The 13748-nt window shown below is 42.4% G+C and overlaps 1 protein-coding gene across 1 annotated transcript in view; it reads left to right on the top strand.

Annotated features, from left to right (window-relative positions):
- Positions 1 to 13748, top strand: part of LOC139228030 (acidic mammalian chitinase-like) — an 83370-nt gene that overhangs the window by 50203 nt on the left and 19419 nt on the right. Inside the window, exons 5-9 of the mRNA XM_070859177.1 lie at positions 301 to 337; positions 7199 to 7276; positions 7867 to 7899; positions 11074 to 11278; positions 11495 to 11551. Coding sequence (XP_070715278.1) covers positions 301 to 337; positions 7199 to 7276; positions 7867 to 7899; positions 11074 to 11278; positions 11495 to 11551 — 410 coding nt within the window. The remainder of the gene's footprint in view (positions 1 to 300; positions 338 to 7198; positions 7277 to 7866; positions 7900 to 11073; positions 11279 to 11494; positions 11552 to 13748) is intronic.

Here is a 13748-nt window from a genome sequence, read left to right as displayed (position 1 = left end):
AACTCCACGCGGAAAGTAACGCTGGGCGATATTATGGGTGTTGATTTTGCCCATTCTGATGATTCAGCCCAAAAAAAGTGGGCGGTAATATTTTTTCCCGGCGTTAAGCACATGGGGAAAGTAACGCTTGCAGATAAGTTTCCTAAAAATGCCCGTCAGTTTCCATTTTGTGCCAAAATGGGCAACATATGGTTGTTATACGTCATTTCAGCAGTATAATGGGTGTTAAGTGGGTGTTAAGCATGCAAAAAAAGTGGAGGTTCTAGCCCTTGGTCTTCAAACACTCTTTTCCTTTGGCAGCTAAGTGACAAATCCAACAAGTCACAAAACACTCATGGTAAGAGATAGCGTATAATGCAGGCCAGCACCTGTGATACAACTTGTTATCTGAATCTTCAATTGTCGCTCATATTTTGATACTGAGGGATTTTCTCATTTTAGCCTGTTGGCTTAGATGTGTTATAAAATGCTTAAATAAGAATGTAGACGTGAAATGGCATCTTTATTAAGGGAACGATAATTGTGATGTGGCCTAAGAAGTTCTTCTCCCTCAGGTTGGGGACTGCTGAAATATGAGGAGGTAACCATTTTTATACCATTGAAATATCATGAATTAACTCTTAAATCATTGTAAGATGGTCTTAACCTCATTAACTGTTAGATGGCCTAGGATGGCCTTAACCTCATTAACACTTATCAACTTATTCATTGCACGTTCTGACAGTTGATTGGAGGGATGTCACGCCTAATTTTCAGCAAATAAGCACAAGGGTTCTTTGTAATATAATAAATACAGAAAATGCTGGAAGTACTCAGCAAGTCAGGCAGCATCTGCAGCGAAAGAAACAGAGTTAAAGTTTCAGGTCGATGACTTTTCATCAGAACTGGAAAAGGTTAGAGATGCAACAGGTTTTAAGCAAGTACAGAGGCAGGAATAGCTGGAAGGGGAGGAAAGAAGAAAAGGGAAGGTCTGCAATAGAGTGGTAGGCATGAGTGCAATTATTACAAGAGGATTGGAGTAAAAGATAAGAGTAAAGAAGCCTTACTGCAATTATATAGGGCATTGGTGAGACAACACCTGAAGTACTGTGCACAGTTTCGGTTTCCTTACCGAAGGAATGATATACTTGCCTTTGGAACAAAGGTTCACCATACTGATTCCTGGGATGGGAGGAGTTAATTTATGAGGAGAGATTGAGTGGATTAGGCCTATATTCCCTTGAGTTTAGAAGAATGAGCAGTGATCTCATTCAAACATATAAAATTCTAAGGCGGCTTGACAGGGTAAATGCTGGGAGGATGTTTCCCCTGGGTGGGGAGTGTAGAACTAGGCGTCACAGTCTCAGAATAAAGAGTGGCCATTTAGGACTAAGATCAGGAGAATATTTTTCATTCAAAGGGTTCTGCCTCTTTGGACTTCTCCAGCCCAGAGGGCTGTCGATGTTCAGTCATTGAGTAGATTCAAAACAGAAAGCAATACATTTTTGGATACTAAGCGAATCAAGGGATATGGGGATAGGTTGGGAAGGTGGAGTTGAGGTAGAAGATCTTATTAAATGGGGGAGCAGACCCAAAGGGACGAATGGCCTACTCCTGCTCCTATTTCTTATGGGCTTATGAGTAATTAAATGACAAAAGGGATGATGGTGTAGGGCAAAAGGGGGTGGTAATGGAACAAGATAATGGCTGGCTGAAGCTAGACAGAATGGAGCCACAATCAGGATGTGTGTGATACCTTGTTAAGTGTTAGATAGACTTGGACAGCCTTAGCCTTGTTAAATATTAACATATAATTGTATGCTTTGACAGTTGATTCAAAGAATCATAGAATCATTGAAATTTATGGCACAGGAGGAGGCCTTTGGCCCATCATGAATGTGGAAGCTGAAAATGAGCTATGCAGCCTTAGCCCACCTTCCAGCTTTTGGTCCATAGCCCTGCAGATTACAGCACTTCAAGTGTATATCCAAGTACTTTTTTAATGTGAATTTCTACATCAACCACACTTTCAGGCAGGGTGATTCGGACCACTACCATCCCCTGGGTGAAAAATATTCACCTCAACTCCCCTCAAATCCTTCGACCATTTATTTTAAATCTATGCCCCCTGGTTATTGACCTTCTGCTAAGGGAAAAAGGTCATTCCTATCTATATCTCAGCCCCTCATAATTTTATACATTTCAATCAAGGCTCCCCTCAGCCTCTTCTGTTACAAAGAAAACAACCGCAGCCTATCCAATCTTTCCTCATAGCTAAAATTCTCCAGTCCAGGCAGCATCCTGGTAAATCTCCCCTACACCCTCTCTAGTGCAATCACGTCCTTCCTGTAATACAGCAACCAGAAGTGCACGCAGTACTCCAGCTGTGGCCTAACCAGAATATTATACAATTTAAGCATAACCTCCCTGCCCTTGTATTCTATACCTCGGCCAATAAAGGCAAGCATTCCACATGCCTTCTTAACCACCTTATCCACCTGGCCTGCTACTTTCAGGGATGCCTGGACAAGCACACCAAGGTCCCTTTATTCATCTACACTATTAAGTGGCCTACCGTTTAATGTGTATATCCTTTCCTTATTTGCCCTTCCAAAATGCATTACCTCACACATCTCTGAATTAAATTCTATTTGTCACTGCTCTGCCCACCTGACCAGTAGATTAATATCCTCCTGCAGTCTATGACTTTCCTCTTCATTATCAACCACACAGCCAATTTTGGTGTCATCTGCAAACTTCTTAATCATACACCCTATATTCAAATCTAGAATATTGATGTATACCACAAAAAGCAAGGGACCCAGTACTATGCCCTGCGGAACCCCACTGGAAACATCCTTCCAGTCACAAAAACATCCATCAACCTACCTCTAAGCCAATTTTAGATCCAATTTGTGACGTTGCCCTGGATCCCATGGGTTTTAACCTTCGTGACCAGTCTACATGTGGGACCTTATTGAAAGTTTTGCTAAAGTCCATATACACTACATCGTACACACTACCCTCATCAACCCTCCTGGTTACCTCCTCAAAAAATTCAATCAGGTTAGTCAAACTCGATCTTCCCTTAAAAAATCCAAGCTGACTGTCCCTAAATAATCCTTGCCTTTCCAAATGTAGATTTATCCTGTCTTTCAGGATTTTTTCCAATAATTTTCCCACCACTGAGGTTAGGCTGACAGGCCTGTAATTACTCGGCCTACCCCTTTCTTCCTTCTTAAACAAGGGTACAACATTAGCAATCCTCAAGTCCTCCGCGACCATTCCCAAATCCAAAGAAAACTGGAAAATGATGGTCAAGGCTTCTGCTATTTCCTCTTTTACTTCGCTCAACAGCCTGGGATGCATTTCATCTGGGCCTGGGGACTTATCTACTTTCAAAGCTGCTAAACCCCTTAATACCTCCTCTCTCACTATGTTTATTTCATCCCGAATTTCACACTCCTCCTCGATAGCAGTATCTGCATTGCCGCTTTCCTTTGTGAAAACAGTCGCAAAGTATTCATTAAGAACCATACCAACATCTTCCGCCTACACACAAAGATTACCTTCATGGTCTCTAATAGGCCCTACCCTTTCTTTAGTTATCCTCTTTGCTCTTAATATATTGATAGGACATCTTTGGGTTTTCCTTAATTTTACGAGCCAAGAATTTTTCATGCTGTCTCTTAATATCCTAATATTTTTAATTTTACCTCTTTTTATATTCCTCCAAAGATTCTACATTGTATGACATAAGGTTCATTTTTCTCTTTATCCTCCCCTGTAAGTCACCAGACATCCAGTGGACTCTAGAATTATTATTCCCAACTTTTTTCTTTAAGGGCACATGTTTATCCTGAGCCTTCTGGATCTCCTCCTTAAATGCCTCCCATTGTTCCGACACTGATTTACCCACGAATAGCTGTTTCCAGTCCACTGTGGCCAAATCACTCCTCATCTTAACAAAGTTAGCTTTTCCCCAATTTGGGATTATTATTCCTGATCTATCCTTGTTCTTATCCATAACTAACTTGAATCTGACTGAATTATGGTCACTGGCACCCAAGTGCTCTCTCACTAATACCCCGTTCCAGTTCCCTGCTTCATTCCCCAAAACTAAATCCAAAATCGCCCCCTCTCGTATTGGCTTGTTACAAACAGACTAAAAAAGTTCTCTTGAATGCATTTTAAGAATTCCGCACCCTCATACCCTTCACACTATATTTGTCCCAATCAATATTAGGATAGTTAAAATCCCCTACTATTATTATGGTTTTTGGCCTTCACAGCAATTTGCCTACATATTTGCTCCTCTATCTCCCTCCCACTGCCCAGCAATGTGATCGCCCCTTTTTTATTTTTCAATTCAACCCATATGGCCTCATTTGATGATCTCTCAAACATATCATCCCTCCTCACCGCTGTAATAGTTTCTTTAATCAATACCACAAACCCCCCCTCCCCCGCTTCCCTTTTTACCCCCCGCTCTGTCTTGTCTAAAAATCCTGTAACCAGGAATATTGATCTGCCAAACTTGCCCTCTTTCAGCCATGTCTCTGTAATAACTATAATGTCATACTCCCAAGTGTCTACCTGTGCTCTTAGCTCATCTTATTCGCTATACTCCTTGCATTAAAGTATATACCATTTAGTACAGGAAGACCTCTTTGATTACTACTTACTAAGCCTTGTTTCCTCTGTCTTACAGATTTGCTTTCTAAATTCTTGCTATCCTATTTCAGCTTTATTGAATTTGTTCTCGGGTTCGCATCCCCCTGTCAAGCTAGTTTAAACTCTCCTCAACAGCACTAGCAAAACTCCTCGCGAGGATATTGGTCTCAGCGCTGTTGAGGTGCAACCTGTCTGGTTTGTACAGGTCTCATCTCCTCCAGAAGTGGTCCCAATGACTCAGGAAATTAAAGCCCTCCCTCCGACACCAACTCTCCAGCCACGCGTTCATCCTCACTATCCTTCTATTCTTGTACTCATTAGCACGTGGCCCCAGTAGTACTACCTTTGATGTCCTACCCTTTAATTTTCTTCCTAGCTCCCTAAATTCTGCCTGTAGGACCTCATCCCTCTTTCTACCTATGTCGTTAGTCCTGATATGGACCACGACCTCTAGCTGTTTACCCTCTCCTCCCAGAATGCCCTGCATCCGCTCTGTGACATTCTTGACCCTGGCACCAGGGAGGCACAAAATCATTCGGGAGTCACTTCTTTGGCTGCAGAAATGCCTCTGTTCCCCTAACTAATGAATCTCCTACCACTACAGCTCACTTATTCTTCGTCCCTCCCTCTGTGCAGCTGAGCCACCCGTGGTGCCTTGGACTTGGCTCTGGCTGCACCCCACCAGAGGCACCATCGCCCTCACCGGTGCTCACTAGAGAATATCGGTTTGAAAGCGAGATGGACTCACGGGGAGACTCCTGCACTACCTGCCTAGCGTTCTTCCTCCATCTGGTGTTCATCCACTTCCCTTCTACCTGCATGCTTTTAAGCTGCGGGGTGACCACTTTCTGAAACGTGCTGTCCACGTAGCTCTCAGCCTCGCGGATGCACTGTATTGACTCCAGCCACCGCTCAAGCTCCGAACACTTCTCAGTATCCTTTCCTTTATTGTGTCTTCCCTTGCCTTGTTAGCCTACCCTAAATGCTTTATCTGATACTGCCAAGTTTTGTAACATTTGCAAACTTCTTAATCATGACCCCTACATTGAAGTCAAAATCATTCACATGTAGCACAAAAATCAAGGGACCTAATACTGATCCCTGCAGAACCTAACTGGAAACAGCCTTCCAGTCACAAAAACACCGTCTACCATTACGCTTTGCTTCCTGCCACTGAGCCAATTCTGGATCCCACTTTCCCTTGGATGCCATGGGCTTTTACTTTTCTGAACAGTCTGCCATGTGACACCTTGTCAAAAGTCTTGCTAAAATCCATGTAGACTATATCAAATGCCCTAGCCTTGTCGACCCTCCTTGTTACCTCCCTCAACATAGTCAATCAAGTTAGTCAGATATGACCTTCGCTTAACAAATCCATGCTGACTGTCCTTGATTAATCTGTGCCTTTCTAAATGATGATTAATACTGTCCCACAGAATTGTTTCCCACCACCGAGATTAGGCTGGAGGGAGGTCATGCCTAATTGTAGGCAATAGTCTGCATAAGATGATGGTTGGTTGAAACTAGACAGAGGGGAGCCAATGAGTTTTGGCTGGTGCAGGTGCATGCGTGCACAACTGAGCCATAAGGAAAGGTATAAATGAATAGAACAAAACACAAGACCTACCACGCTGTGCTGCTGTCCAGAGACTCGGACCTGGTAATAACTACCTTGATTCTGTTAATTGTTGCTCAAATACTGTATGTATGCTTCTGCTAATGTTACAAAGTTTTGTTATTCCCAATTGGGATTGCCAAGCCAAATCATTGACAGAGTAACCTCGGGCTGAGCACCCTCGTCATAGCAACACAGTAACAGTGGCGACCAGGGCAGGACTCGAATCTACAATGTGCTTAAACAGATTAGGACATATTTAGTTCAACACTTTAACAGATACAGTAGGTCAATTGTTGGTCTGATGAAATTACATACTTTCTTACTCAACTTTATGTATTGCACATGAAAAAATTCATCCCACTACAGTTTGAGTTCCGTGGTGCTTCACTGCAATTTGAGTGACAATCGCACATATATCACTTAATTTCCTAATCCACGTCATGTGTATATTATAAAGCACTGGAAATATTTGGCAGTGCATCTCAGCATATTGATAAACTTTGGTGTGCTGTGATAAAAGGCCATATGTATCTCGCCAAACACTTCTATTTGTTCTATTAATCTCTCTAAGCCAGCCCCACCGAAACCAACCAAACCTTGAAAGAACAAATGATCTGAATATTTTATGGTGTGCAATGTCTCTTTTCATTAAACATGGGAGAGCAACTTGTTCACAAAGTTGTGCAAATACATGGCTTTGAAATGTGAAAGTTCTAAATGATAAATTCCTGAAGGGTTACATTTGATCTAAACATATTGTAACACAGAAGTCAGATGCTGTAGTCTTTCAACACAACTCCTGCTTAATGCTTATTTCCCTAAAATGCAAATATGTCTATGGGAATCATTATGATTCGTGGATCAAACTATAAAAGGATGTACAGTGCACTAATCAGTACAGGTCCTTTTTAAGTGCGGTACGTGCAGTATCAAAGGCACCACTCTATGCAAAACCAGTGACAGAACTTCAAAGCACTAGGATGGGGAAGGCATTTCTCTTGACTGGTAAGCATTGTATATATTGTTTCATACTTTCTTTATCTTAAACTAACAAAATGAAATAGCAAATAAAGCCACTTAATCGGGCGGCAGTTTTCATTGGCAGGCAATTCTGTTTCTCACCATCTGTCTGTTTGTGAGGATATTTTTCACATTGTGCCATGGGATCCTTTCCATCCACATGAACAGCAGAGGACGGCACAGTTTAACATATTATCCAAAAGGTGGCACCACATTCTATGCAGCATCATCCCTGCGATTGTCCAGTATGTGCTGGGGGAGGGTGGTTTTTCTCAAACCCAGCACGTACTCAGCAAATTATCCCCGTATGTCTAGATCGATTAAATTTTTCACAAACTGACAGCCCACATAAAGTGGTCAAGTTCTGAAGTCGGTTCATCTTAAAAAAAATTCAACATTAAAGATATAGAAAGTAGATTATACAATAGAGCAATTGACTTAAGGCATAGGTGTTAGAATATACACAGAATAATCAAATTAAATATTGATTTAAATTAGTTTGCAATCTATCCTTTTTAAAACAATTTTTACAAATGTGATATGAAATAAAAATATGTATTTACATTTTATTTTAGTGAGTTTGGTCTTCCTACTCCATGTATCACAGGGTAAGTCATTACACATTTATACTTTATATAAAGTGGTGCGATTCATTGGTCCTGGTTGTGTAATGTAGTTACATTATTTTACTGGTGTAGGGTTCAAATCCCACCATGGCAGCTTCAGAATTTGAATTTGGTTTAAACATTGCAGGTAATGAAAATTGCGAGATATATATATATATATAAAATGGGCGACTGAATCAACATAACTCATTTATACTAGCCCCCCCCATCTCCATCCTGAAAAAATATTAATAACTTCTGCTTATTAATCTGGTTCCTTTAAACATGGTGGGGGGTGGGGGGAGGTGGTGCTGGTTGTTAATTTTTTTCTCCTGGGTCAAATTAAAATGTGTAAATGAATATTAACTGACACACAACTGTGAGAGGTGAGAACCCAAATTCCCCTTAATGCACTTAGCTCTGTGGCAGGAGCATTGAAGGCAAACAAGGTATTTTGAAGATAAATGCAAATGTTTCTCAGAGAACAAAGTGAAAGTACCCTTAGCGCCCTATCAAAGGTTTATTCCCATCAGGGTCAATGGTTCAACAAAATGCGTCACATGGCTTCAGGGTGACCAAGGCTGGGAACTCAACATCCAGGGGTATTCAACATTCAGGAAGAATAGACAGAAAGGAAAAAGAGGTGGGGTAGCATTGCTGGTTAAAGAGGAAATTAACACAATAGTAAGGAAGGACATTAGCTTGGATGATGTGGAATCTGTATGGGTGGAGTTGCGGAATACCAAACGGCAGAAAATGCTAGTGGGAGTTGTGTACAGACCACCAAACAGAAGTAGTGAAGTAGTAAGGTTGGGGACAGCATCAAACAAGAAATTAGGGATGGGTGCAATAAAGGTACAGCAGTTTTCATGGGCGACTTTAATCTACATATAGATTGGGTGAACCAAACTGGTAGCAATACGGTGGAAGGGGATTTCCTGGAGTGTATTAGGGATGATTTTCTAGACCAATATGTCGAGGAACCAACTAGAGGGCTGGCCATCCTAGACTGGGTGATGTGTAATGAGAAAGGACTAATTAGAAATCTTGTTGTGCGAGGCCCCTTGGGGAAGAGTGACCATAATATGATAGAATTCTTTATTAAGATGGAGAGTGAAAAAGTTAATTCAGAGACTAGGGTTCTGAACTTAAGGAAAGGTTATTTCGATGGTATGAGATGTCAATTGGCTAGAATAGACCGGCGATTGATACTTAAAGGGTTGACAGGCAATGGTAAACATTTAAAGATCACATGGATGTACTTCAACAATTGTACATCCTTGTCTGGAGTAAAAATAAAACGAGGAAGGTGGCTCAACCGTGGCTAACAAGGGAAATTAAGGATAGTGTTAGATCCAAGGAAGAGGCATATAAATTGGTCAGAAAAAGCAGCAAACCTGAGGACTGTGAGAAATTTAGAATTCAGCACAGGAGGACAAAGGGTCTAATCAGGAGGGGGAAAATAGAGTGAGAAGGAGGAACTGAAGGAAATCCTTATTAGGCGTGAAATTGTGTTAGGGAAATTGATGGGATTGAAGGCCGATAAATCCCCGGGGCCTGATAGTCTGCATCCCAAAGTATTTAAGGAAGTGGCCCTAGAAATAGTGGATGCATTGGTGATCATTTTCCAACAGTCTATCGACTCTGGATCAGTTCCAATGAACTGGAGAGTAGCTTATGTAACCCCACTTTTTAAAAAAGGAGGGAGAGAAAATGGCTAATTATATTAGCCTGACATCAGTAGTGGGGAAAATGTTGGAATCAATTATTAATGATGAAATAGCAGCGCATTTGGAAAGCAGTGACAGGATCGGTCCAAGTCAGCATGGATTTATGAAAGGGAAATCATGCCTGACAAATCTTCTAGAATTTTTTGTGGATGTAATTAGTAGAGTGGATGTGGTGTATTTGGACTTTCAAAAGGCTTTTGACAAGGTCCCACACAAGAGATTGGTGTGCAAAATTAAAGCACATGATATTGGGGGTAATGAACTGACGTGGATAGAGAACTGGTTGGCAGACAGGAAGCAGAGTCGGGATAAACGGGTCCTTTTCAGAATGGCAGGCAGTGACTAGTGGAGTGCCGCAGGGCTCAGTGCTGGGACCCCAGCTATTAATAATACACATTAATGATTTAGATGAACGAATTGAGTGTAATATCTCCACATTTGCGGATGATACGAAGCCGGGTGGCGCTGTGAGCTGTGAGGTGGATTCTGAGAGGCTGCAAGGTGACTTGGACAGGTTCGGTGAGTGCGCAAATGTATGGCAGATGCAGTATAATGTGGATAAATGTGAGGTTATCCACTTTGGTGGCAACAACATGAAGGCAGAATATTATCTGAATGGTGCCAGATTAGCAAAAGGGGAGGTGCAACGAGCCCTGGGTGTCATGGTACATCAGTCATTGAAAGTTGGCATGCAGGTACAGCAGGCGGCAAAGAAGGCAAATGGTATGTTGGCCTTCATAGCTAGGGGATTTGAATATAGGAGCAGGGAGGTCTTACTGCAGTTTTACAGGGCCTTGGCGAGGCATCACCTGGAATATTGTGTTCAGTTTTGGTCTCCTAATCTGAGGAAGGACATTCTTGCTATTAAGGAAGTGCTGCGAAGGTTCACCAGACTGATTCCCGGGATGGCAGGACTGACATGAGGAGAGACTGGATCGACTGGGCCTGTATTCACTGGAGTTTAGAAGGATGAGGGGGGATCTCATAGAAACATATAAAATTCTGACAGGACTGGACAGGTTAGATGCTGGAAGAATGTTCCCAATGTTGGGGGAGTCCAGAACCAGGGGACACAGTCTAAGGATAAGGGATAAGCCATTTAGGACTGAGATGAGGAGAAACTTCTTCACTCAGAGAGTTGTTAACCTGTGGAATTCCCTACCACAGAGAGTTGTTGATGCCAGTTCATTCGATATACTCAACAGGGAGTTAGATATGGCCCTTACGGCTAAAGGGATCAAGGGGCATGCTGAGAAAGCAGAAAAGGGGTACTGAGGTGAATGATCAGCCATGATCTTATTGAATGGTGGTGCAGGCTCGAAGGGCCGAATGGCCTGCTCCTGCACCTATTTTCTATTTTCTCTGTTTCTATGTCATGTCCTTTTTCAGTTTTGCCACCTTATTGTCCAATATTTGAAATAACTTCAACATTTTCTTCACACTTTAGTCTCCTCCTTCAAACTGGTTTGTTACTACACAAACTGGTCTCAGTACAGATCAGGTGGTGGTAAATTCTTCCCAGAAAATGTTGACCCCTGCCTGTGCACCCACCTGATTTATGCCTTTGCCAGCATGACCAACAACAACGAACTCACCACCTTTGAATGGAACGATGAGGAAATGTACAAGAGATTCAATGCTCTGAAAACAAAGTAAGTCATGTCATTCTCTGAGCTGCATTAGCTACAAACTTCAGATCAATTTTACAATTATTCTCACGTTAAGTTACTTAAATTTCTGTAACCAAATGATCACTGACATAATTGGTGTGTATTCTTTATCTGGATAGAGAAAGTAAACGTTGATGGAATATGCTCCTAACTTACTGCAATATTGACATTCATGGTTTCTATTCTTTCTCTTAACAGAAATAAGAATTTGAAAACGCTTTTAGCCATTGGAGGTTGGAATTTTGGCACCACCAGGTAAAATTGGCAATATTTTCATTTTCACAAAATAGAAAAAGTCCCATGTCAGCATTTCTCCGTTGATCTAGTAAAAATAAATTGGCAACTTTCAATTATGAAATAAAACAATGGCAACACAAATCTAACTTAAGGAGTTCCAGGCTTCCTATTAGATTTCTCATTTAGTTGCTGAGAAATGTAGATTGTCCAGTCAGACCGACAACCCAAAAAAGATGGCCAATTTAGCATGAATTTAACTCTAAGCCATTGGTTTTCCAACTAGTGTCTGCAGGACGGAGAAGTTTGTAGGCTTGATCCTGAGGGGCATCATAAAAAATTACAAACTTTGTATCATCGAGAATTCTGTGTATACAGCGTGCCACTGCGTATGTGGATGGGAGGGGCCGAATCACCTGTCCTGATTGGTATTCAGTTAGCCAATAGGGATTATTTACCCCATACCTTCTTTGCATTTCACAACTGCACAAGATCATTAACGATGAGGAAGGCCATTCTTGATACAATCATACAGAAAGGCCTTCAAGTCCCCCCATTGAATATCCAATTGCTGCTTAAATAATTTTAATATTTCATATCCACCACGCCTTATACTACAACAATGACTCAATTTTTTTAAATCCTTTGGCGCATCGTGAGAATATAAAAGGCGCTATATAAAAACAAGTTCTTTATTTTTTTTACACTTTTTAAATTCTTTATTTCTATTGCCATGACCAATTAAAAAGACCTTTTCGGTGATTGTAGTTCCTGCGGCCGAAATTGCCCCTCTCCTTAAGGTCACTTATCACCGCAAATCAGCGGCCACGCTGCGGAGTGGAGTGGCTGCCACCTTTTCATGGAATGGCCGCTGATAGCCCAATTGCCCTTCCGAGGTTTCCTGGCGGTGCCCCGAACTCCCGCCCCGCCCGCCGCTCTGCTGCTGCTGATCCACGTTAAGTGCGTCATTGCCGTGCGCACCGGCAATCTACCAACACCCCGACGGCGGCATTCCCCTCTGAATATCTTCGGCCCTCCCGGCGGTGCCAAAACCTGTTTTTTCCCAGTGGTCCAGTGAGACTGTGGCCTTCTGTAATGGTGGTGCGACTTCCCTGAAAGGGGAGGATGCATGGCCACTGACGCCATGTATTTTTTTGTAAGCTGACTGCCATGTCGGGCCGACTATTATGCTCCCAGGTTCGGGCGGGCCACCAACAGGCAGCCTGGGCCCCTCTCGAGTGCCAGGACACTAGCCCTGCTGAAACCCTCCCTGGTGGCCCAGTGGGCCGAAGTTTTAAAATCGCAAAGGTTCTCCCCTTTAAGTGAAGGGGAGAGCAGTGGTGACGCGGTGCAATGATGACATCATCGCGGCAATCACTCTGCACCCTCAACTTCCGCCCCTCAGGTGTTGCCACCGCCGCGTATCCGCCCCTCTCGTATAGTCACTGCCCCTAAGAGCGACTTCCGGATCCAAGTAAAAAAAGATAACAAAGAGCGGAATTTTGCTTAAGAGGCGATCTCAACTAGAGCTGCGGTAAAAACCATTGAAACGAGGTGCGTGCGCCCTGCTTCGGGCAGAGGGCAATTTTTAGCCACCGTCTTTCAATTTTTCTGTGAGTAACTGCGACTGTCTTTCAAAAGTTAGGACCAGGGCTGAGGGAATTGTCAGTATTTGCGCAGACATGTAGAATATCTGTTCTAAACTGCTTGTGACTGGCATGAATGGATGGGGTTTCTGTTCCTTAATAGTCCTCTGCACCTATGTGACATTGATAGAACATGTACTGATCTGAAAATGTGCCATTACTAACTTTAATATTACATGAAACGAGAATAGCACAAGTAAAGTGTTCTCCATGAAAGAACTTGCATTTATAGAGCGCCTTTCACGACCTCACTTCACTTTCACTTCATTGCAAACCGCCTTGCAGCCAATGAAGTATTATCACTGCTGTAATGTGGGAAATCCTGCAGCTAATTTGCCAACAGCGAATTGACCAGATAACTTGTTTAGTGATGTTGGTTGAGGGATAAATAATGGCCAGGACTATCCAGCTATTGTTCGAAATAGTGCCATTGGATCTTTTACGTCAGATGGGGCCTTGGTTTAACTTCTTATCCGAAGGTGCAGCACTCCTTCAGCACCTACAGCCTAGATTATGTGCTCAAGTCTCTAGAGTGGTACATGGACCCACAACCTTCTGAGTCAAAGGCAAGG

This window comes from Pristiophorus japonicus, chromosome 17, assembly GCF_044704955.1.
Source record: "Pristiophorus japonicus isolate sPriJap1 chromosome 17, sPriJap1.hap1, whole genome shotgun sequence".
In the NCBI taxonomy this organism is placed as follows: domain Eukaryota; kingdom Metazoa; phylum Chordata; class Chondrichthyes; family Pristiophoridae; genus Pristiophorus; species Pristiophorus japonicus.
Note: the sequence above shows the minus strand (reverse complement) of the source record. Positions and strands in the feature narration are given on the sequence as shown.